General features: G+C 32.5%; 1 protein-coding gene across 3 annotated transcripts in view; it reads right to left on the bottom strand.

Moving 5' to 3' along the window:
• Fstl5 (follistatin like 5) overlaps nt 1-27,775 on the bottom strand; it is a 722,640-nt gene that overhangs the window by 366,974 nt on the left and 327,891 nt on the right. For all 3 annotated transcript variants that reach the window (XM_076864750.2, XM_076864751.2, XM_076864749.2), the window contains exon 4: nt 19,234-19,430. In XM_076864750.2, coding sequence (XP_076720865.1) covers nt 19,234-19,430 — 197 coding nt within the window. The remainder of the gene's footprint in view (nt 1-19,233; nt 19,431-27,775) is intronic.

Genomic DNA, 27,775 nt, shown 5'->3' with positions numbered 1-27,775 from the left:
CACCAGGAAGAATGAAAAATTGGTCTACAGGCCAGTTCCTATAGATGAAGACTTTGGACCAGCCCTGGGTCCAGATGGAGATTTGCACCACAGTGGAGAGGGTTCCTATTTCAGCCAAATCAGCTGAAATTTCTACCAGCTGTGGTATAGGCTTTAGGTACACTTTTAAGGCTGTAAAGGACCTGCAACTATAAGCTTCACATATAACTATGCTGATCATGAATTTTGGTGGTCAGAAAATTGACTCCACCATAAGACTGATTCCTTTTCTGAACTTGGGAGAACATTTTGGAGAAATGCACTATCTGTTGTGTGTAATAGAGAGGAAAATAAATCTAGAACTTTATCTTGGAACTCAGTGTTCAACATGTTAGGAGGAAACCCAACACAGGGCAGAGCTTAATGAATCCAAGCCAGTGCTTGAGAAAAGAGCTTCTAGATTCACCTTGGTAACAGACAGAGACCTGAAGCCCTGGTGGTATAGATGTGTATTCTAGCCTGTGTCATGTCTGATTGACTAAAGGAGTCTCAGACCACAACTATTTATCAACACCTGGAATGTCATGGCAGTGTAGACTTTGGTCCTTCCCTTGTGCTGTGCTGCTCTTAAAGATGGTGGGATCTGGGCACAACTTAGCATGACAATGACTTCAGTGACCAGGGGATTGCACACTCCATTCCCCTTCCAACTCCAGGATGCACACCATGGAAAGAGTCAGTGTGTGCTTGGAGGAAAAACCAGGAAGTAGGCACATCTAATTGCTTTTGAGTCTAGAACCAACCTTCTATTGTAAGGCTCAGTGCTGAGTAGAACCTTGCAGTATCTGACCACAACCTAGTGACTTTGGATGTGGAATCTGCATCAACAATGGTCACATTTGGATACTTACTGGAACCAACTTCCCTTTTTACTCACTCTTTCAATCTGTCCTAAACAACATAACAGTTGCAAATTTGAAACAAACTTGGGTTTTAGGTACTCTCTAATTCTGAAACAGTGACAACAAATCAATCATAGTCTTGCAGCAAAACTGAACTTAGGGGACCATGTACTGCTGTTTTGTACAGAGGTTAGCACAGGTTCAGAGAAATTGGCATTGGCAGTCAAGGGACTGACTCTACTATAGATGTCTACTATAGACATCTGATGTCTACTATAGACATCCTGTTTAGAATTTCTAGAAAGATAGGTTAAAAACTAAAATACATTATGGAGACTAAAATACATACCTAATTGTTCAATGCACACACATCAATATACATTAACAAACATCAAAACTTTCTAGAAATCAGGATATCACCTAAGAAATAGGACACCTAAAACCAACCATAAAGCAATTGATATATAAAAACTCTCAATTTAAAATAGCTATTTTAAGAAAATTCAACAAACTTTAAGAAAAGGAAAAGAGACAATCTAGTAATGTATCAGAAGAACAACAGAAATAATTCTAAAACATGAATCAGAAATTCTGAAGCTGAAAAGTACACTAAGTGAAATGAAAAACATGAAAGAAGGTGTCCATATCAGAATCAGTCAAACTGAAGAAAGACTAAGTAAGCTTGGAAGACAGGTTACTTGAAAACACAATTGGAGGAGAAAAATTTTTTAAAAAAAGGGAAAGAAGAATGAAAAGGAATGAAGAAAGCTCACAGAAACTGTGGGGCAGCATGAAAAGAACAAATATTTGAATTATTGGAGTAAACTTCCCTACAGAAGGATCAAATATTCAGGTAAAGTAAGGCAAAGGACACCAGATTTTAACTCAACCTTTATGTCTACTCTAAGACATAATTATATTTGTGCTCTTAAAGGTCAAAGACAAAGAGAATTCTGAAAGCAGCAATAGAAAATATACAAGTAACACAAAAGATTATTTCAAATTGCCTGACTGTAGTCTTCATACCATTACCTTAGAGGCAAAGAGAGAGTGCTATGAGATAGTCACACTGAGATAAACTGGCAGCTATGGGTGATGTCCCCATATGCTAATGGAAATTCTAAAAACTGAAAAACAAGATGATAATGACTAAGAAGAAAACACAAGAAGGCATAAAACTCATACTGGTACTAGTAACTATACAAATTCACAATGCTCTAATATTATAAATGTGGTACAAAATATTTTATATGTTTTCTATGAAGACTAAAATCCCAAATAATTAGAAATATAATTGCTATATTAACATGTTATTTATTGCCTAGTTGTATGTAATAGGCAATACAAAAAAGATGTAAATTGCAATATCAAAATTCAAACAGTGGGCAAAAAATAGAAGGCAAGTGTAAAGGTTTTTGTTCATATTCTTTCCTTTTTGTTTATTTTCTTGTCTTTCACATCAATGTTAATTTTAAAATAGCTTATTATAATCAAAAGATAGCTATTTCAGGCCTCATGGTAATCACAAAGCAAAAATATATAATAGATACATCCAAATTATCACACAAGTAATTAAAATATACTTCTTAAGAAAAACCATTTAATAACGAAGACTGTTAATGGGGAAGAAAAAATAACTGCAAAAAAATATATAAAATAAAAAAAACAGCGGTAGTAAAAGTTTACTAGACCTAAAGGGAGAGAGAGAGAGAGCACCAATATAATCACAGTTGAGAACTTCAAGATTGGGCAGATCATCCAGACGAAAAGTCAAGTAGAAAACCACATAGTAAAAAGAGATCCTAGACCAAACAGACATCTATTCTATCCAACAGCAGCAGAATAAATACACATTCACAACAGAACATGGGGCATTCTCCAGGATAGATCATATGGTAGGTCAGAAAAGAAGGACCAATAGATTTTTAAAAAATGGAAATTATATGAAGTGTACCACAATGCAATAAAACCAGATATCAGTCAAGCATGGTGGCACAGGCTTGAAATCCCAGCTATCTGGGAGGCTGAGGCAGGAGAACTGCAATTTGAACACCAGCTTGGAAAGCTTAGGAAGACCCTGCCTCTTAAATAAATTTTTTAAAAGTTCTGAGATGAATTTCAAAGACAGAGCATTTGTTTAACATGTGGAAGTGCCTGGGTTCAATGCCCGATGACACAAACAAACAACAACAAAAACCTAAAAATAATAAAAGAAAAAGAAAACTCAGAAAATAAACAATTACATGGAAATGCACAATATACTCATGAACAATCAATAGATTATTTTAAAAATTCTTGAGACAAATGAGAGTGGAAACACACCATATCCAAATCTCTGTGATGAAGCAAAAGGGATACCTGTTTGTACCTTTTATAGGGATCAGTACCCACATCCAAAAAGCAGAAAGACCTCATGTAAATAACCCATTATTAAACCTCATGAAAATAGAAAACCAAGAACAAACCCAATCCTAAATTAGTAGAAGGAATGAAATAATATAATCAGATCAGAAATAAAACACAACGCAGAAGATCAATGAAATGAAGAGCTGAATTTTCAAAAAGTTAAATAAAACGGAGAAACCATTAAATTAACTAAGAAGAATAAAGGGAGAAAACACTAATAAATAAGATCCCAGATGAATAATGACACATTGAACCTAACTCCTCCAAAATTCAAAGGATAATCAAAGCCTTTTAAGAACAACTATAACCCAACAAGGTTTATAACCTGGAAGAAATGGACAAACTCCTGGACACATACACCTTATCACAACAGAATCATGAGGAAATAAAAAAGCTGAGCAGATGTATAACAATAAGATTTATCAGGGGCTGGGGATGTGGCTCAAGCGGTGGCACACTCGCCTGGCAAGCGTGTGGCCCAGGTTCGATCCTCAGCACCACATGCAAAGCGGGGATGTTGTGTCCGCTGAGAACTAAAATAAATAAATGTTAAAAAAATTCTCTCTCTTTCTCTCATCTGTCTCTCTTTCTCTCATCTCTCTTTAAAAAAAAAAAGATTTATCAGTAATAAAAAGTCTTTCATCAAAAAAATCTATTGCTGAATTCTACTAAACATTTAAGGAACTAATATTAACAGTTCTCAAATTATTCCAATAAACTAAAGAAAAGGGAATTCTACAAACTCATTCTATGAGGTAAGTGTTATTGTGATACCACAAAGAGATTTTTTTTAAAAAGCAAGAAATCTATAGGACAATATTTCTTATAAGTACCTTTGGCAAAAACCTTCAACAAAATACTAAAAAAAAGTTAATCTAATTAAACATGGAGAAAATTATTTACCTTGATCAAGTGGGAATCATCCCAGGAATTTAAAGATGGTCCAACATAGACATATCCTTAAAGGTGATATACCACAACAATAAAGGACAGCCACCATAAGGTCATCTCAAAGATGCAGGAAAAAATGGATACAATTCAACATCACTTTATTTAAAAAACTCTAAAAAATATGAGGTATACTAGGAAATTACCTCAATGTAAAAAAGGCCATTTAAAACAAGCCCATTGCTAATATCCCACTGAACAGGAAACATTTGAAAATATATTCTCTAAGTAAAGAATGTGACAAAAGTGCCCACTTTCACTACTTTTATTCAACAGAGTAATACAAGTTCTAGCCAGAACAATTCAGCAGGAGAAAGAAATCAAGGTTATTCAAATTGGAAAGAAAGGAGCCAACTTTCTCTCTTTGCATCCATGAACTTACATAAAGAAAATCCTTAAGTTTCAACCAAAAAAAATTAGAAATAATGAATAAATTCTTCAAGGTTTCAGGATATAAGACTAGCATACAAAAATCAATTGCATTTTGGTACACCAAGAGCAAATTTTTGGAAACAGAACTCAACAAAGCAATCGCCATTTGCAGTATCTAGAAATAAAAAATACTGAAGAAAAATATTAAAACCAAAGACGTATAAAATCTCTACAATTAAAAGTATAAAATATTGATAAAACAAATTGAATATGATGCTAAAATTGGAAAACATCCATATTTATAGATTGGAATACTCAATATTTTAAAATTAATAATTAAAGTAATCTTCAGGTTCAAGGCAATTCCTATTCAGATACCAATGACATCTTTACAAAACTGAAAAAGAAAAAAAAAATTTACAATTCACATGAAACCACAAAAACAATAGCAAACAAAGCAATAAAAAGTAATAAATCTAACCTGAACGTGCAAGTAATCAAAACAACATGATATTGGCATAAAAGCTGACACATACACCAAAGGAACAGGGTAGAGAGTCTATAAGTAAACCCACATATACTCAAGTAAGTGATCTCTGACAAGTTCCTATGAACATGCATAGAAGAAAAGACAGTCTCTTCAATAAATGGTGCAGGGAAAATTAGAAGTCTATATGTGGATAATAATAGTTCCTTATCTCTCACATATCCAAAAATGAACTCCAGACAGATGAAAGACCTGAAAACAGTGGGGAAATACTTCATGATATTGAAATGGTAAAGAATTTTTTGTTAAAATCCCAAAAGCACAGGAACAAACAATCAAAAAAGAAAAATTGGATTTTATTAAAGTAAAAAATTTCTACACTGCAAAGAAAATAACACAAAAAGATACAATGAATAGAATAAGAGAAAATATTTTCAAACCATATATTTGATAAGGAATTAATATTCTATTATGTAATGCACCCAAACAATTCAGTGGCAAAAAAATCCAAACAACCCAATTAATAAATGGGCAAAATTGATAAAAGAGATTAATCAAAAGAAGACATCCAATGGTCAACAGGTATATGAAAAAAGCTCAACAGCATTAATCATGAAAGAATACAATCAAAACCATAATGAAAAATCTCCACAATCCATTTAGAATGGCTACTATCAAAAAGTCAAAAAGTACTGGTAAAGATATGGAGAAAGGAAATATTTATACACCAGGGGTGGGAATGTAAATAAGTGCATTATAGAAAATGTAAATGAGCCATTATAGAAAACAGTATGAAATTTCCTCAAAAAATAAAAATACTTCTGTACACGATGTAGCAGTCCCACTACTGGATACATATTCAAAGGAAATGACATTAATATGTCAAAGAGATTCCTTCACACTTGTGTTCATTGCAGAACTATTTAACAGTCAAGAAATGTAATCAATCTATGTGCCCAGCTAATTAATGAAGAAAATGAAGTGCATGCCCACAATGAAATCCTATTCACCCATAAAAAAACATAAAACCCTGCCAATTGTCCTGTCATGGTTGGAACTAGAAGATAACTTACTAAGTAAAATAAGACAGGCCCAGAAAGTGCAAGATCTCAATAGGTAGAATATACAAAAGTAGATTTCATTGAAATTGAACTTAGAATATCAGTTACCAGAGGCAGAGAAGAGTAGGGAAGAAGGACGGGTGGGGAAAGGTTAGTCAATAAGTCCTAAGTCACAGTAAGAAGGGAGAGATGAGATCTGATGTGCCATTGCACACAGAGAATGACAATGTAATCTATATTTCCAAAGACCTGGAAGAAAAGATACTTAATGCTTTCATGATAAATAAATGATAAATGCTTGAGTATGACTGATATGCACGCATATATATATATATATATATATATATATATATATATACACACACACACACACACACACATATATGTATATATATATGCACATATATATTAATGTGTTTTTTAAATATTTTTTTTTAGTTTATAGGTGGGCACAATATCTTTAGTTCACTTCATGTGGTGCTGAGGATCAAAACCAGTGCCTCATGCATACCAGGCAAACCCTGAATCTCTGAGCCACAACCCCAGACCAATGTAATGTGTTTTTATATATCATATCCATATATTATAGATATATGTTTATGATGTATAATATGGTTATATATGTATTATATTTATATATGTAAATAATTCATTCTTTGATGCTATTTTATGTATATGTGTGTGTGTGTGTGTGTCTGTGTGTGTGTGTGATCTATCTATTGACACGGACAATGCCAGTCTAAGTCAAGCACCTGGTTTTCAGCTGCCTAATAAGATTACGGGCTTTTAAATGCACACAAACAATAAACAAACAAACAAACAAACAAATAAAAGAAAAAAATTTGTCTATTTTTTCTCTAAGGAATTATTTAGACAAATTCTTTTGTGCCCTCCCTCTTTGTGTTAGATAGAATTAATTACCATGGCATTCCCTGGAAATCTTCATTTACTCACTTCTGTGTCCATAGACAGTGCTTATTCATTTTTTTGTTTGTTTTTTTTTAATTTTTTGTTTTAATTAGTTATACATGACAGTAGAATGCATTTATATACTTTGATATATAATACATAGATGGGATATAATTTCTCATTTTTCTGAGTATACATATTGTAGAATCACATTGGTCATACAGTCACATACATACATAAAGTAATAATGCCTGTTTCATTCTACTATCTTTCTTATCCCCACACACCCTGCCTTCCCCTCCTTTCACATCCCTCTACCTAATCTAAGTAATGCTATTCTTTTTTTTGCATTACAATTGTTAATACATATACCACAATTTTTCTATCTCTGTTCATTTTTATTTAGTTTGAACCCACTGAAACAGATTTTTATCTGTGAGACAAAGCAATTCTTACTAATTTTATAGCAAATAAATGTGGGGACTAGATATAACATTTTCAAAAAATTTTTAAAACCATAATAGTCTTTATCAATTGAAAATAAAGATTAACTGTGTCCTTTTTCTAAGTAACAATTATAATAAATTGCAAATACTTGATACATTCAAATGTTGAAAAAACATGATTGCTATTCCCATCCTGTTAGCTTGAAAAATTCAACTCTTATTTAGTCTTGCTTTTTATTTAATTTTGTAAATGTATTTACATATAGTAGTCATTGAGCGAATGGCATTTTAAGTCAAATATGTATAACATAATCTAAATCCTGTGAACAAGCAGTTCTTTTTTATTATTTTAATAAAGAGGTGGCATGTATGAACATTAGGAAAACATTTCATTCTAATATGCATTTCTAATGTGAATCAGCTTATTAAAATGACAGAATCTTGAGAAAAACTTAAATGAATATACTTGATGCAGCTGCTTATTTAAACTTAGAATCACAAGGGAATGACTTTGCTTACTGCCATTATTTCATATTTTCAAACTTGGAAAAGCCAGAGAAACAGATTTTCCAAGTTGTTGACACCATTTTACTTTAAATTCTGTATGTACACTGTTAACAAAGTCAAGATTGCCATTCTACCCAGTAAAGTCTACAGAATATCTGATTTTCTTACTTGTAGAACTAAATGTACTGTAATCCTCCCTTCTCTGTGGTTTTGTTTTCCATAACTTCATTACTCACTGTGGTCTAGAAATATTAAATTGAAAACTCTAAAATTAAACAGTTTGTTATCTGAGTAGAATAATGAAACTTTGCACCATAAGGGTCACTGAACCAGGGGCATGCATCATCCCTTTACCCTGCTTATTCAAGTTGTAGAGTCACCTTCGCAATAGTTACTTGGTTATCCTATGGGATGTTGTGATATTGCAGTGTTTGTGTTCAAGTAACAATACCGACCTAAACTACAAAAATAATGATGCTGGAAATTTTAGTTACTTCACACTGTAAAAATGGTTTTATTGTATTATTAGTTATTACTGACCTGGCTCCTCAGCCACCAAATGGTTCAGCCAGCCAACTGCAGAGAAGCTCCCAGGAGAGAGGCAGCAGAGTGGTAGCTGACTTGGCTGAAGCACAGGCAGCAAGCATCACACCTTGCTGTGGTGCAAAGCCTGACAGGGCAACCTGGGCCAGAAGCTCAGCAGGATAGCATCAAGGTGAGCTTGGTAAGACAACCTATCACCTTATGGCAACTGGGCCTATGCACAGTATGGATGTTCACTGCAGAAGTGCACTCCAAGCAGCACAGCAGCACCAAACACCCCACTGAGCATGCACATTTCAATGACTTCAACTTCCAGAAGCAGGGGGAAAATGGAAGTAAGGCAAACCTGAGTGGGATTCAGGTCTAACCAATAGCATTATTAAACACCCTGTTTTAGCATAAATTTGGACCAATAGCAGTGGCCTAAGTGCTACATATACATACTCGGAATGAGAAAACCTAATCTGGGGTCCCCTCTTGCATTACAAGAATTCCTGGTTTTATTCTTCCGTAAGCCTTCTATGGATTTCATTCTTTAAATTCACAAGACAAGAACCCGTTAAAAAAAAGAAATTGATGGTGAGCTTCTGGGGTTTGCTTTAAAACTGAAGGGCATAACCTTCCAATAAGAATTGCAATACTTTTCCCCTGCAGAGGTTTGCAAACTTATGCAAACCCTATCCACCAGCCAAAGCAGAGAAACTCCAGTCTTACCTGCCAGCAGAAGCTGGGAATTGAGTTTCATCTCAAAACTTCAATTTCATTCCCATTAAATTCTTACTATAACTAACAGATACTGAAATTTATCATAGATGTGCATATGTAGAAAAATGTAATATTTGCAGTGTTCAGCATTATCTGTTGCTTCAGGCATCCTTTGGGAGTCTTAGGACATATTACCTGCAGATAAGGGAGAACTACTGTATGAATTGAGAAATAATTGTCCATTCTCTTTTAGGAGACAATTTGTGTGAGGAGCAGTGAATAAATCATTGCTTTGAACTAACCAGAGACACCTCCTTTGTTAGTTTTTAGGTGCAAAGGCACCCTAGAAGTCTGCCTGGTTGTCTGGTGACACCCTGTTTAAAGGTAAATTCCAAGATTTCCATGGAGTTTATCAGTTCAGCACCTAAGGTTCAGGCACCACCTGCCCAGGCCAGGAAGAATTGTGGGAGCAGCCTAATGACTGTAATTGGGCTACTCAAACTTTTGACCTCAGTTCTGGTTTTTTTTTTTTGTTGTTGTTGTTGTTGTTTGTTTTTTTTTTTTTTTTTTTTTTTTTTGTGGCTGGTTGAGGAGCAGGTACTGGGGATTTAACTCAGAGGTACTAGACCACTGAGCTACACCACCAGCCCTATTTTGTATTTTATTCAGAGACAGAGTCTCATTGAGTTGTTTGTGTTTAGCCCCTCACTTTTGCTGAGACTGGCTTTCTCACAACAAACTTTCTCACAATGAATTTCTTTGATGTAAAAACCCTATAAAGTAACCCATAGAGCCTGCTTATTCTCAGTTCTCAGCTATAGGAGGTCGGCTGAACCAAGTCCCTCTTTCTGTGTGTGTCTCTTTTTCAATCCCCTCATCAGCACGGTTTGGAAAAACTGAGTAAAGGTTATGCTGGAAGCAATAAATTTATACAAATCTCCTTTTTCTTCTTTCCTTGGTTTACCTTTGTGGCTTTATGAAGTCCAAGTCTCCCTGAATTGCTTTGCATTATTTCCAAATTCAACCTAATCCCCCTTTGACCCAGTCATGACTACTCCCAAATGAAACCCATAATTTTCACTCTGGAAATCCCACTCTCTGATTAAAAACATATTTTGCTTTTAGTTTCTTACAAAAATATGTTCATCCCCTATTGACTTTAACAAAATCTGGCAATTATTTAATAAAGCCTTTTTCCCAGTAATTTCGATTATTTAATTGGAGTCTGATTTTTCTTCCACATCCATTTGACCTTAATAAAGAAGATGGTAGATAATTGAACAGTTCTCTCTGAACATTTTGGGATTATTTCCTCTTACAAACTAATCTTCTACAGACAGATAAATGGAAATATAGATAAATGATTTATAGATAGATAAGATAGAGCAAGCAAGCTCATCCTTTTGAATCTCAGCCATTCAGCTACATAATTCTTTCCTATTCCTTCTCCACAATTCACTAGTGGCTTCAGCTCTTGGTTCAGAATGTTTCTATGCAACCCTACTCTTTCAATGTCCTTAGTGACTTCACTATCCATTTGAAAAAGCCACTCTGAAGAACTCTGGCTCATTCATGAATCTTTCTTGTCATGAATCTTTCTTCCTTCCAATGACCATTTTCTGCATGCTAGTCTGCCAGGAGGAAGCGTCTATACATCTTAGGTCATTTCATCCTGAAATCTCCATTTCAAGCATCACACATCCAGGTCTGTTTTAGGAATAATACATGTTCTTATAATCTAAAATGTTTGTGGTATGTGGCAAAGATCCTGACCATAAAAGACATATATCCATTACTTAAGGGGGAATAAAAGGATACCTCAGTTAAGTTTGTGACCAGGAATTAAAAAACAAAACAAAACAAAAAAACCTTTACATGTTTGTTTTGATCTCTGTACTGGGCTATTATTCCCTGAGACATACTTTCAAAAGTTAAGTCAATTTGGAGCATAGTGTGGCAAGGATAATTATCCCAGAAGCAAGCATTAATGAGGTTAAAATTTTATTTTTTTTTTATAAAATATTTAAAGAGAGTTCTACAATTTTAGTGTTGAAGGAAACAATTTAGAAAAAGGAAGAGAGAGATCCAGTTTACAGAGATGAGATAGGCAGGGTTTCTACTGGTGGTAAGACTGCCTATACATGTGGTCCCTGAGGGGAGAGTGTGATGGATTCTAGTTTTAGATGTTGATAGTGATATACTTGGTAATTTGTTTTTAGTTTTCATGCAAATTAGATATTGGAAAGAGTAAAATATGATGTATTTGGCTGTACAAATTTAGGAGGAAGAAGAAAAATAGAAACAATTTTTGCAAGGTAAAGAATTTTTAGTACCAGGAAAAGTCCTGTACTGGAGTGAGAGAGAAACTTGAAAACTACATCTAGGGGATAGAAAATGTGAGGTTCATCCTAGACAGAGAAAAAGGAAAGAAAAAATGCAGAAAACATTTAATCTAAAATGGATTTCAAATTGCAATTTGTGGTGAAAACACACCCTCTATCTCCCTCATATGTCTCGTCCATGTTACATTTTGCAAGTAGATAAGCATTTTAGAGCTAAAAATCAAGTACAAATGGAACAATGGAAATTTATTGAGCCATACATTTTTAAAATATTTAAATTGTAAAATATATTTGATTAAAATATTTAGCTTCTTCATGATAAATTTGTGTTGCATTGTTTAAAACAATGCTTTTACTGTTTCCTAAAACTTAGTCTAATTGATAAGAAAAAATGCTAGCTATATGAGATAGAGCACTTACAATGAGATGAATAGAGTAAATAGCATGTTATTTCTCATTTTTCTAATTTCTTGTAAAAACCAAAACTATTTATCTTCCTTTGCAAGATTTTTTTTTTCATTTGTAAAATTGGTAATGAAACTTTTTTACATGTTCAAAACTGTGCATTTAGATTTATGAGTTTTAATGGCTTTTAACAGTTTTTGAATATTTGTTTTTACCCATCATTCAACTGTAAGCATTCAAAATATATATGAAGGTTGAGCATGATGGAAATATGTTGGTAAATGATTCATCCACTAGCCTAAGTATATGTCCTCTTTAATCTCCATTATTATTCCATTGCATCCTTTTGAATCTTAGATTTGTAAGTATTGTTATAGCTAACAGGTACATAATGTCATGTTTTCAAGAAACTTTCTAACTGCATTCCATTGTGATCTGATAGACTGAAGTGTAGTATCTTTACTTTCTTACATTTGTTAAGAGTTGCATAATATATTTTCTATTTTAGAGAAGGATCCATGTGATGCTGAGAAGAAACTATGATTGCTTATTGAAGGATGAAATATTTTCTATATGTCAGTTAAGTCTAAGTTATTGATTGTATTATTGAGTTCTATAATTTCTTTGTTAATCTTTTGTTTGGAACATCTATCCAGTGGTGAAAGAGGTGTGTAAAAGTCACCCAGAATTATTGTGTTGTGGTCTATTTGACTCTTGAACTTGAGAAGAATTTGTTTTATGAACATAGATACCCATTGTTTGGGACATATATTTTTATAACTGTTTTGTCTAATTGTTGTATTCTTGTCTTGATCAGTATAAAATGTCCTCCTTTGTCCCTTTTGATTAACTTTAGCTTAAAGTTAACTTTATTTGGTAGGAGAATAAACACTCCTGCTTGCTTCCACAGTCCATGTGAGTGGTATGATTTTTCCCAACCTTTCACCTTCAGTCTTGAATGTTTTTTTCCTATGAGTCTCCTGGAGGCAACATATTGTTGAATCTTTTTTTTTTTTTTTTTGGAGCCACTCTTCTAGACTATGTCTTTTGATTGGTGAGTTTAGGCCATTAACATTCAGCGTTATTATTGAGACATGATTTGTATCGCCAGCCAATTTTGTTTATCTTTGGTATTTAATGTGACAAGGTTTCGCCTCTGATTCGATTTTCCTTTAGTGTAATACCTCCTTCTGCTGATTTTCATTGTTGTTTTTCATTTCCTCTTCATAGAATATTTTGCCAAGGATGTTTTGTAGTGCAGTTTTTCTAGCTACAAATTCTTTTAACTTTTGTTTTTATTTCATCATCAAATCTAAAGTGTAATTTTGCTGGATATAAGATTCTTGGTTGGCATCCATTTTCTTTCAGAGCTTGATATATGTTGTCCCAGGATCTAATAGCTTTCAGGGTCTGGGTTGAAACATCTGCACATAACCTAATTGTTTCTCCCTATATGCAATCTGATTTCTTTCTCTCATGGCTTTTAATATTCTCTCCTTATTCTGTATGTTAGGAATTTTCATTATAATGTGCCTTGGTATGGATCTGTTGTGATTTTGTACATTTGGTGTCCTGTTAGCCTCTTGGTTTTGGTTTTCCAATTTATTGTTCATATTTAGAAAATTCTCTAGTATTATTTTATTGAATACATTGTTCCTTCCTTTGGTTTGTAACTCTATACCTTCCTCTATCCCAATTATTCTTAAATTTGGTCTTTTTAATGCTATCCCATATTTCTTGAATTTCTGCTCCTGGTTTCTTATCATTTTCACTGTGTGATCTACATTCTTTTCAAGATTATATATTTTGTCTTCATTGTCTGAGGTCCTGTCTTTCAAGTAGTCTAATCTGTTGGTGATGCTTTCTATTGGCTTTTAATTTGCTTTCTTGTTTCTTTCATTTCAAGGATTTCTGTTTGTTTTTTATTTAGAATCTCTATATCCCTATTGAAATAATCTATTGCTTCCTGTATTTGCTTATGTAGCTCTTTTTCAAAATGATCTTAGGCTACCTTTTTTTGCTCTCTTATATCATCCTTTAATTCACAGAACATTTTAATTATGTACATCCTGAACTCTTTTTCTGTCATGTCATCTGCTGTGCTGGCCATGGATTCTAATAATGTGGTATCTTGATTCATTTGGGGCACTTTCTTCACTTGTCTTTTTATGTTGCTCAGGTGTCTTCCTTTCTAGCTCTGTGGACCCAAGACATTACCGTTTTTACCCTACAGGTTTATAGTCCCCTGTAGAGTTCTAATACTTCACCTGGCTATCTGGGTTCCAAACTGGTAGTTGCCCCGACTAAAGGTGGTAATGGAGGTAATCCAGATGGAGGCAGGTGCTTTCAGCAATGGAGTCTCGGGTTAGGTTGGGGAGCCAGGTGATGGCTTTGTGTGATACATTCAGGTATGAGCTCTGTGGCATTCAGTATTGTGGCTGTCAGTTTTCTTCAGAGCCTGTGATGTCCCCACGTGCATCCAGGCTACCTCAAGTAGGAGACTATGGCAGTAGCTGCTGAGGCCCAAGATGGAGGCAACTGAGGGAGCCCACGTTAGTAGATGGGGGTCCACAGGGAGTGGAAGCTTGAGTTACTGTGTGTGGGTAGCAACGGAGTGTCCTTCACTGGGGGGGCATCTGAGGATTCTGTGCCATTTCTTATGCTGGTGGTCCTGCTGAGGTACTGGGGAGATCTGTGGGGATGAGTAGTGAGTTGGGAGTCCTTTTCTAACACTGAGGCCCAAAGCCCTGTGCAACATGGTGGCTGTGATTCCTATGCCACTAGTTTAACCCAGGTTACAGAGTGACACAGAATGCTGCCTCCCTCTGGCCTGCCATCTTGGATCCCCTTCCTACTTTATTTTATGGGTCCTCCATTATTTCCCTAGCACCAAACCAAAGTCCAAAAAGAAAGCTACAGATAAATATTTTTATGTGAAAATACATGGAAGAATCTTCAACAAGTTATTAGAAAATCAATCAAAAAATATATAAAAATAATTACACACTTTAAGAAATTGGTATTTTGTCCAGATTATAAAGCTGGATGAGCATTCAAGAGTCAAACAATGTAATTCATCATATCAACAGTCTTAGGAAGAAAAATTTCATATAAGTGGATATATCAAAAGCATTTGAAAAAATTCAGCATTGATTTGTGATAGAAATTCTAAATAAGCTACAAATACAAGAGAACTGTCTACCTTGATGGAGAATAGCTATGACTATAAAATAATCTACAGGTAACATCATAAATAATATAGTAAATAAACTCAACACTTTTGCTATGAAATCAGGTGTATGGCAAAGATGTTCCTTCTCACCAGTTCTTGTCAACATTGTACTAAATTTCTAGTTAATGCATTAAGATAAAATAAGAAAATTAAAGGTACACAGATTGGGAAGAAAAAAGCAAAATTTTCTTTGTTCAAATATCAGGATGTTATATGTAGAAAATCTTAAAGAATTAACAAAAATTCCATAACTAATAAGTAATTATAGTAAATTTATAATAAACAAAAGTTTATTGCTTTCATAGATACCAGATATTTTAAAAAGTAAAATTGAGATTGAAAAAAAATCTAATTTAAATTATCACTTCTTTTTAAAATGAAATACCTAGCTACAAATCTATTAAAATGTGCATAAAATATATGTATGAAGAAAGCCAAAGAAAGCTAATGTATGAAACCAAAGAAGAATCAATGAAAGAGAACTATTTAATTTTTGTAGGAAGGAATTCAATGTTGTCGAGATGTCAGTTCTTCTAAACTTGATCTATAGAGTAAATGTAATCCCAATTAAAATTCTAGCCAGTAATTTTGTGGATATCAAAAAACTAAGTCTACAGTTCAAATGAAGAGGCAAAAAACCCAGAAGGGACAATAAGATATTGAAGGAGAAGAACAAAGTTCGATTAAACCCAACTTCAAGACATATTATATAGCTGTAATAATGAAGACAATGTAGTACTTGTGAAAAAATAGGTTAATAGATCAATAAACAGAATAGAAAGCCTAGAAATAAACTCTCCTAAATATATTTGACTGATCTTTGAAAAGACACATAGACAATAGCCATACCATGGGACAAATTAATCTGTTCAACAAATGATGCTGGAAAACTGGATATCTACATTATTTTAAAAAAGAACAAAAGAATGAAAAAATGAAAGAAAGAAGGAAAAGAAAATAGACACAGACTTTGGATTCTTCAGAAAAGTGACTCAGAATGGATCATTGTTATGGTTTCCATGTGACGTGTCGCCCAAAACTCACTTGTGGACAACACAAGAAGGTTCAGAGGAGAAATGATTGGATTCTGAGATTCTTAACCCAATCAGTGAATTAATCCCATGATAGGCTTTAACTGAGTGGTAACTGAAGTGGTAGGGAATGGAAGGAGAAGGTGGGAATTAGGGCATGGTTTTGGTGTAAATATTTGTATTTGGAAAGTGGAGACTCACTCTTTTTTCTGATTACCGTGTGAGTTACTTCCCTCTGCCACATTTTCTGCCATGATGTTCTGCCTCATCTCGAAGCCCAAGGAATGAAGCCAGCATTCTATAGACTAAGACCTCTGAAACCTTGAGCATTCAAATAAACTCTTCCTCCTCTCCAATTGTTATGGTCAGTTTCATTATTCACAACAGTTAAAAAAAACTGTCTAAAACATTCATATATCTAAATGTGAAAAGCAAAATTATGAAAACTCTAGAATACAACATATGAGAAATTCTACATGACATTAGGTATGGTGAAGACTTTTTAATATACAATATCAAAATCACAATTTATGAACTTTGTTAACATTAAAAAGTTCTGATCTGCAAAACTTAATATCAAGAGAATGAGAAGACAAGTCATAGATTGTGAGACAATATGAAAAAAAAATCTGATAGAACACTGCATTTAAAGAACTCTTAAAAAGGTCAACAATTGGGGGAAAAACACTTAGTTAATATGTATGACCCAAAACCTACATACCTCCCCAAAGACATATATGTTGCAAATAACCATATAAATATATACTACATACCATATGTCATCAGAGAAATTCAAGTTAAAACTACTATGAGATACCATTAAACATCTATTACAATTGTCAAAATTCACAACTCTGACCAAACCAGGCAGTAATATGGAGCAAGAGAAACTCTCATCCACTACTGATACAAAAACAAAATGATATGGCTATTTCAGAAGACAGTGTGGTGTTTTTTTTTATCAAACTGAACACACTCTTACCATACTCTGTATCAATCATGCTACTTGATATTTTCCCAAATTAGTTGAAAGCACATATCCATACAAAAGTCATGCCTACTGATATCAGCCATATTAGTAATTATCAATACTTTAAAATAACCAAGATATCCTTTTGCAGTAAAATATGATGTATGCAAAAGGAATTCAATAAACATAATCTTCCTAGCATATGGCTTTCATGGATTTCTTGTCTATGTATCACCTAAATGTGATTTGGAAAGCATTTTGCTTCCACATCATACCTTTCACATGAACTGAACTCTTTTCAAACACAAAATGAGTCCAAATTAAAGGTAGCTAAGAAAATATACCCAAGCTAATTTTAATTTAATTAAATAATAACTTCTTATTGCTATAAAACATGTTTTAGAATAGATTCATTCTTGAGAAATAAATCATGAAGTATGTGAACACGATATATAAATTAAAATATCTTCTAATTTTACCTTACAGTACTCAATTCCTTGAAACTTGATACCTGGGACTTAATAAGTATTCAGTAAATGCAGAATACATTAAGAAAATGAGAAAAGTGATATAGTTTTGACTGGTGGATGACAAGAAAATCAATTTGATAAAATCACAAGGTAACTTTGATATGAAGTTTTTAAATTGTTATAGTATACCAAAGCTTAGAAATACTTGTTTAATAAGTTTTATATTCTACAATATCAGGTTTTAAAAATGTACCATATAATTAATCATAAAAGATGGCATAATGTTATGTAAATTGCCTCTCTAACTTTATCCCTGAAACCCATGTCCACAGTTAATACCATGTTCAAAATACACTTCAAAATATGATGTAGGAATCAGCAAGTAGTTAGCAAAATTCATTGGTTCTTTTGTCATTTTTCTATCTCCAAACTGGTCTCTCCTCTCTATTACTCCCTAGGACCTGTCTACATTTTTGGAGAAATCTTGTTTACTATATATCACACTTCCACTGCTCAACAAAGCTAATCTGGATTATAAAATTGTGGTTTGTTTCCTTCAAACAAGTCTTCAGATATCACTGATATGTATAAACTGTGTTTTGCTGAGATGGTTCAAAAGCATGACCTTTTGAACATGGTCCACTGGCACCTGCTTCTAATCCCAGTGACTCAGGAGGTTAAGGCAGGAGGCTTGTGAGTTCAAAGCCAGCCTCAGCAAATTAGTGAGACCCTGTCTATAAATTAAAAAAAAAAAAAAAGGTTCAGTGGCTAAGTACCCCTGGGTTCAATCCCTGGTAGAAAAAATAAATAAAACGAACTTCTGTTTTTAAATTCTTCTCTTTAATAATTGTTAATATGTATCATCTGTATGACACATTTTTCAAGAAGTGAAATTTCATAAAATGGACAGTATTATTTTAGGTTTTTTTTTCTGTGTGTGTGTGTGTGTGTGCATGTGTGTGGTCTGAGGATTGAACCCATGGCCTTAGTACATGCAAGTCAAGCACTCCCCTACTGAGCTATACCCCCAGTCCAAATTGGTTTTAATATGAAAACTAGATTGGATGTTATAACTGATCCTTGATTAGTAAAACACACTGGGTTGTCTTAGTATTCAATACTACCTTATAGCATCTATTTATGCTGTGCTAGACATATGTTTACTTGTTGTTTAACTAATGCGTAAATCAGCTTTTATTGATTGATAGAAATTAAACATTACATAGGTTCCAGAATATATCAGTAGTGATCTTATGAAATCTATTAGAAAAATTGTAATTGTTTTCAATATTTAAGGTATAACAATTCATCAAAAGTAGCTACCTTTTTTAACTATAAAATATCACATCAATGTTAATTAAAAATAATATTTATGAGAAAGTAATATTGCTTTTAAATTTATATTCCCACACTTTGATAAATTAATTAAATATATATTTATAATAAATTCCACCAACTGTAAATATATTGTGTATGTCACATTCAAGTAAGGTTTTTTTATTTAATCATGAGTCATACCTGAGTTAGTTCATTAATATCTACAAGTCCGTTACTGTCTGCATCAAAATATTTAAACATTTGATCCACCAACAGCTTCTTCCGAGATATGTCATTGCCGTTAGGATTTTCATTTTCTTGGGTAATATATTTTTGATTTTGTAAATCTAAAAGCATGCTTTTCATAGTGCTGTATTCGGTGCTCTTGCAGTTATCTCCTGTAACAAAAAAACTAAGTTACTTAGAAAGCAATATTATTGAAATAAAATCATTTACTTTGTTAATATTTAGAAACTGATTAATACAGATAATGTATGAAGTACCTAATATTTGCTTTTCAGTTTTGCATAATTTACAACATGGACAAATAAAAAGGAATGGGCTGTTTCCAAGGTAGGACAGAGAACTTTGATTTCTGTTAAACCTAATAATAACTTATTTACTGATGTTTCTCATTAATTCTTTGAAGGACATAGAAAAAACATGATAGTTCCAACTGGCTCCACATTTTAAATCCATTTTCTCAGTTTTAATCCTCATCATACATCTCTATATCGATCATTTTACAGATGCAGAAATGAAGGTTAGGCTATGCTTGATATTGCAGTTAAACTCATTTATATATGACTTCAGATTATTATTATGCTAACATATTATTTTTCTTCCAAAATTTTATGTATTGCTTTTCATTTCTGTCCTTTTAGAGTATATGGTGCATAACATATATATTTGCATGTCACATGAAGTTTTATGACCTTGAAAATCTTATTTCTCAACTGAAATATAAGCTATTGAATTAACAGCACATTACACATTTTCAGTATCTCCTGTGTAAAACCATCACAACACTGGTAGCATCATGGTTAATGAAAATAATTGTTTGGCTTAAAGTCTTTCAAAAGATAAAACAAAACAATGGAAAAACACAAATAAAACTGCTACAAACATTCTAGCATCATCAGATAATTATTTTTTAAAGGATTTTACCTATAATGGCCTCTAACAATGGTCTTTATAAATAGTGTATGGAAATCATAGTGCTGTTCCCAAGTATGATGTAAATTATATTATATAAAATATGGCATGTAATATAATTTGCAAATGAAACAGGTATTATATTAGCTTAGAATTTTGAGCAACATATTCTTAGGAGAAAAAAAACTAGCTTTATAATTGTGGTTGATTTTGACAATTAGGGTTTGACAGCATCTACAATTTTAAAGGAAGATTTCTAAAGATGCTTAAATATATGTCAGAGAAGCCTGGGGTTGAAAAACAGTATTCAAAGTTTCATTCTCTTTCAAGACAAGATGGAAAACAATCTATTCTAGAGAAATGAGAGCCTATCTTCTTTTTTCAGACAGTGAAATGACTACTGTTGTTCAGCAATTTTAGTGTTTAGCAATCCTGTCAAGAAGTTCCTTTTTACAACAAAGTGTAAACTTGGTGCTAAAGATTAAGTCAATTTTACATTATTTTGTTCTCACTGCAGAATAATAATAAGAATATGTTTTCATAATAGCAAAGAACTCACTGACAAAAGAGAGAAGTAATCAAATCCGGAGTCATAGCTAGCAATTTTGGTGTCTGGGGAAGGATCACAAATAGAGTCTTAAAATAAATGTATTTGTGCTTATAAATGTGCACACAAATGCATCAGGAAGGAGGGGGATATATGATGAAAGAAAGGGGGAAGGAATAGTAGACCTTCCAAAAGTCCTGTCTTGGATTTCTGTATGTAACTCTGGATCTATATCTCCTTGATTTCTCTTGCTTTCCAGAGGGCAGAGGATGGTGGGATGAGGGGACTGGCTTGGGGCTACAGGAATTGGGGACACCAGAATATCTGTGAGAAGCAGATGTGAAACGGGATTTAAGCATTGAAGACATTTTAACTAATATTTAGGGTTGAAAGAGGGAATAGAATTTGGGTTGTCATATTATAATTTTGATGTAATCAAATGAATGGGATCATCATATTCACACTAAGGTTTCTATTCTCCAAATTGTTGTGAATTTCCTTTAAATTCCAGGCATTGGGGTGGTACCTGGAAATCCAAAGGAAATAATAATACAAACTAGTGTTTACAACATTTATAGTCCATGGAAATATACAATAAACATTTATAAAATCATGCAAACCTTTGTAAAATACATAAATTTAATATAAATTACCACAAATTCCTTTTAATAATAAATAGGTGTATCTGTTATTAATAATAGGTCACATGTAATGAGGACTTTCTATGCACCAGAACTTATATATATATATATTAATTAAGTTTATATATAATAAGTGCACATACCTTTTATAGATGAAGAACAAAGACACAGAGTAATATATTCAAGGTTACAGAGTTGGAATGGGTCAGAATGATTAATTTTTAACATCAGAAGGATTTATTCACAGGATTATGTATAAGCAGATGAAATGAAGATGAAATGAAATGAACAGATGAAATGAAGAGGATCAAAGCAACTTTTACTCCAGGGCATCTGTCTAGGGGTATGAATCTCAGGGCAGAATGATTTTTAAGCACAAATCATATTTTATACCCTCTAATTTTATTTACTCTGATCCCAAGAACTGAGTTTGACATGGCCATTCAAGAGTGAAACATCAATTTTTACATGGATTTAATGAATTTATTGAAGGATTATTTATATAATGATAGAATGAACATAAAAATAAACTCCAGCAATATACCTGTTTATACTACAGGTAGATAAAGTAGAATCCACAAAGAGTTAAAAAAAAAAAAGTACATGAGAGGTACTAAGTAAATTATGAGGACGTACTGAGGGGGAGTGAATTCAAGAAAACCTTTCAAGAAAGAGATTATAACTAATGTCTAGTGTTTTAGAGTGAAAATAGGGTAAAAAGTAAAGCATGTCCTTTGTATTCTTCATATTGGAGACTTTAATTGGAGTCTTTAATAGGTGACTTTAAAGATTTTAAGTGAGTAAATTAAGCATATTTCACATTACAATGGGTTAAAATCTAAACACAAAGTGAGGAATTAAAATATTAAGCAAAACACTTTAAATAATTTAGTAAGTGTTTAATCACATAAACACTTTAACAATGATTGATGGGAAAGCAAAAGAACTAGTGCAGTTAACCATGAAGAATAGATATTTCAACATTAAGGCTTCTATCCGGGATAACTCCAATCAGTTAGGTAAGCAGATTTTGTTTATTTGGTTGCGTTGGCAGCATGCTTTTTCCAAAACCTAATCAACTACCCTTGTTGGATTGGCAAGGTTGGGGAAAAAATGTTTTCCTGGATTCATTTCCTTACTGGAGACCAGTAAGAAATTCTCTCTGCTATTCCTGTCCTCGACGTGGAGAATATTCTGGTAAACAAGACAAAGTTCCTATTTTTTTTTTTTTTTTAGATCTGTACATCTTCTTATTTCCTGTGGATGCAGTGACACTGGGAATGTGCTGATTCCTGACTCAGAGTCATTCGAAGGGCAGTTAGAATTCATTTGGCTTTTCGGAGTCTGGAAAGATGTAGAATCACTAACACACAAATGGCTGCACCTGTGTTGCTGGCAGTGCCTCTCCAAGTCTCTATAGAACTGTGGATAATTACATTTTACATATCTGATAGTGCAAGCATCAGTTCTGAGTACATGATAAGTGCTAAAAATTATAGATTATATCAATTATGCTTAGTATAATGGGTTTTTGCAAAGGCTGTGATTTGTTCTTATCTCTTTGAAATTAAATTTTATCCTTCCCTGCCATCCTCCCTCCAGCAAAAAGTATCAATTCCTTTTAAAACAAAATATTTAATCAAAAGCATTAATATAATTTTTCCCTTTTAAACATTTATTGTCATACTTTGATTACTTTGATTGCAATATAAGCTGAAACCTAAGAAAACCAAAAAAAAATAAAAGTGAAATGCTTTTAATTGGGGTGTCAATTTTATTCATATATCAATATTGGAGCATTCTGCTGTCATATATAACGAGTTAGAATAAATTTTTAAAAAGTATATTGGAACTATTTTTCTTCAAACTAATTAACAATTGCTAACAGAACACATTAAAATATTTTAGATAAATATTTTATGTTTGTAGCAAATTTATATTTGTGGTATATGTAGAATATATCACAATTCTAGTTGATTGATTTAATATTCACATATGAATAAGATTCAATATGGAAAATTATGTTTATTTAAATGTAATTAATAAATTATGCACATAAAGGAAATAAAATTATCTTGACTGAAAATAAGCTGAACAAAATTAAAAACAGAACTTTACCAGCCACTCATATTTTTACTCTGTCCATAATTTTGCCTTATCCAGAAGGTCATATAGTTAGAATCAGGCAGTATGTAGCTATTTTAGATTGACTTTTTTTTTTACTTAACAATATGCATTTAAGTCTCCATTATGGTTTCAGAGCTTGATAAGTGATTTATTTTTTGTGCTAAATAATATTCCATTCTATGGATGTATTTCAGGTAATCCATTCACATACTGAAGGACACTTTGGTTGTTTCCATGGTTTGGTGAATATGAATAAAGTTTCTATAAATATCTGTTTGCAAGTTTTTGTGTATGGACATAAGTTTTTAACTCACTTGGTAAATTCTAAGAAGCATGGTTGCTGGAACAAAGGTAACACAATGTTTACTTGTGTAAAAAACTGCCAAACTGTCTTCCAAATGGGCTATGTCACTTCACATTTCCACCACCAATGAATGACAGTTCCTATTGTTCAACATCCTTGCAAGGATAATATTGTCAATGTTTTATATTTTTATCATTTTTATAGATGTGTAGTAGTCTGGCATTGTTTTAGAGTTAAATTTAAATTTCATAAATAATCACATATTTTACAAAAGTCTTTTTTCACTCTTCTCTCATTTTCTATTTAGAAAAAAATTCATTGTTTTGGAAAACTAAATTTAATACCACATCAAGCATTGTGAAATTGTTAAAGAAAAGTGACTAAAAATGCAATTAATTACACTGGCATGTATACTGATAAATTTTGAAATTTAATCTTCTTGGAAGTAAGAGGGGAGTGTTATGAGTTGAAAATCCATTCTGCAAACATTTTGGTACTTAGGATATAAATTGAAAATTACAAACCACACTGCCACTGACAACTGTCTTCAAATCTATCCAAGCAATAACAAAAAAAAAAAGGTTTGATTTTGTATTTTGGTAGTTGTAATTATGTAGTAGAATTTCAGTACAGGTGTTCTGTTATCCAGGTCATTTTGCTCTCTTCACCCTAAGAGAACATTAATTAAAGTGTTTTTTAGTGTTCTTATTACATTCATCAAGTGTGAAATGCTCTGGAGCATGTGGGCTGCTCAGCTGTCACTTCCTTTCCTCCTCCCCACCCACCATCCTTACAAACACAAAAACATAAATTAAAGTTGCAAGGATTTCTGACAGAAAACAGCAAAATAGAGCACAACACAAAGTTGTTTTTTTTTTTTTGAGAGAGAGAGAGAGAATTTTTTAATATTTATTTTATTTTTTTTAGTTTTCAGTGGACACAACATCTTTATTTTATTTTTATGTGGCGCTGAGGATCGAACCCAGCACCCCATGCATGCCAGGCGAGCAAACTACTGCTTGAGCCACATCCCCAGCCCAACACAAAGTTTAAATTAATAATCTGGAATGCTTGAGAAACTAAATGAAAAATATACACATATTTTATTCTAACCAACTACAGCATTTTAATATTAACTAAAATAACTGGTGAGATGTATTGCTTTAATGGTCTGCAAAATTAATAGTTTTAAAATCATTATCCTTACAATAAAAACCATACAGATATGCCTTCAATAGAATATATGAAAGAGCTGTTAAAGAGGTCGTAAAGTAAGTTTTCTTCTAATTAATGATTTTTCCTTGTAATAACTTCCTATTTATAAATACCTTGTGCAGAAAATGCAAGGATTTCCATATATATAAGAGCAATCCTACAATTGCTCTTAGAAGTATGAGTTCATTCAGTCTTGTATATTATACCATATAGATCTTATTATTTTCATTATAGCATCCTATGCTTTATAGAGTTTGTTCATTTTTATTTATATTTCCTTGGATTTTTGTTTCTGCTGGAAGTAAAGACATATAAAAGAACTTTATTTTTTAGGAATTTTTCAAAAGTCATTTTAAAAATTATCCAGACTACAAATAAGTAAATCTATCACTGTATTAAATATGGCCAAACTAAAACTCATGTGATTCTACTAAGAACAGTTCCCTTAGTACTTCCAAATAGTACATAATCTTTTCATTTACTGTGTCACATCATATAATGTACCTTTCAAATAAAATATTGGTTTATATCTATGCTACACAATATATGCTCTGCACACCTATGAAAAAAATTCAGCTTTTAACCTACTTTTCAGGCAACATTTATACTGTGATTACTGTGTGCTAAAACCGTCCTAAGTATTTTATATATGGTGACTCATTTGTTTTCTATAAAGAATCTAAGAAGTAAATGTAACTACCACACATATCTCAGAAATTAACTCGGAAGTTTCTCACAAGGTTTCTCTAACTTATAAGAGAAATCTATTTGTCTCATGAGAAGACAGTATCATAATTTTTCTTTCTTCTGGATTATTCCACAAACATCTGTAGAATGTTTCCCAGAACTTAAAGTGCCCTGAAAACTTGCTGCATTCGTGCAACCTGCTATGTGTTCTGAACAATAAATAATATTTTTTCTCTTCTTTATTTGGACAGAAAGGTATTTTGGTTGACATGATTTTTAATGTCTCCAATAGTTTTTGAGACAACTTCATAACAGCAAAAATAATGACTCACCAATATTGTCTAAATAGAATGATTTTCGTATGTAACTAACAACATAATTTTAAAATTTAAATCAAGTGGTGACTCAGTTACAAAGCAGACTTGGTAAACCACCATTATAAGGAAAAATTGTAATGCAGATACATGAGAACTGTATATCAAGCAGCCATTAGACATAGACATGTGGTCTGGAACAAACCCCAACATGTGCTTTTTACATGAATGAACTACTCTTACTTAAGTGTGAAGTTTAATGCTAATTTTACATACAGTGGATGACTGAGATTAAGGTAAATTTTCTTACTGACATTCTTCCATGCTCTCTAGGTTATTTGACTAGTTTGGGGTTAAAAATCCCCAGTTACATGCATAATTATGTCTTTTTCTGATCACTGAATATCTTAGTCAAGAGTTCATATATTTCTTATCACAAGAAATATGCAAAAGTGGCACCGTAAAAATAGAAAAAAACTATTCTATGTATTCTACCTCTATATTCTGTGCATAGCCATCCTATTTGCCAAACAAACAAAAGAGATGATAGAGTTAAAAAAAAAAATATGCACTGACCCCTGCTCATGATTACCCTACAGGATTTATCATCAAGAGAACTTCTTTTCAAAATAAATGTAATTTTGTCTAGATAACTGTAAAGATTTAAATATCATCATATCATAAGAAATGTAACAACAGCAATCTTTATAGCATTATTGTATTTTAACTAGATGCTTTAAAAGAGGTTCATTCTTGAAGTGGATTAATATATGTAAGAATTTATAGCTTGTTGGACTTGGGAAGATTTTGTATGTAGGTAGGCAAAGTTGTCTTATCAGATCTTTTTATCTCAATACAATGATAACATGTAAACAAGTTATCTGAATAGATGTAGTCTGCCAAAAACCATGTCATTGTGGTAATTATAAGTACATGTAACCTGTGATTATTTCTTTTAAGTACCACTGACCTTACTGATACAATGTCCTATAATGCTATCAGATTTCATATTTTAATTAGTCAAGGCTTGTATGATAGCATTAATACTTCCTCACTGTCCTTCAGCCAACCAAATAAATACTGGTGATTCCACCCCATTGGCCTACCTCAGAAAAAGGATTACCTAGTTAAATGAGTCTTGGCTTTATTAGTTAAATAATTTAAATGTTCTAGGGAATATTTGTTCAGCTACACATGTACCTGCCAGTCTCGTCTCTAAAATAATTCCTTGGAATATTTTCAAATAGTTTGGTCCCTAGTTTTCTCTGAATTTCAAATATCATTCATACATAAAATACTGTATATTAAGAATGTTTGGCTTGTTGGGTTGCATATAAATCATAGGCCAGCATTTTTTTAACCTATAATGCACTTTTTTTGGAAGATTGTAAATGCTAACTTCAATTCCTCACCATTATACATTGCCATAGAAATAGGACACTACTTGATATTTTCTTTTAACTCATACAGGGTAAATAAGACATATCTATTTAATATATACTCTCTTATGAGTGTGCATCATATTTTAACAATACCTCATCATGACTTTGATCAAAGATATTTAAGAAGTAGAAAAGGCAGAAGATATCAACATGTGAGAGGTGAATAGTAGAAGACAGATTCATTTATTTTTGAATGTTTTTATTTCAAGTGACTAAGTGACTGTGAGGCCATTAATACAATAATAGATAAATATGAAGAAATTGATAAATTATATCTTAACTTAGATGAATTTTCGGTCATTGTGGTATAT

Source organism: Callospermophilus lateralis, chromosome 8, assembly GCF_048772815.1.
Source record: "Callospermophilus lateralis isolate mCalLat2 chromosome 8, mCalLat2.hap1, whole genome shotgun sequence".
NCBI classification, from domain to species: domain Eukaryota; kingdom Metazoa; phylum Chordata; class Mammalia; order Rodentia; family Sciuridae; genus Callospermophilus; species Callospermophilus lateralis.
The sequence above is the reverse complement of the archived record's forward strand: the minus strand, read 5'-3'. Positions and strand labels throughout refer to the sequence as shown.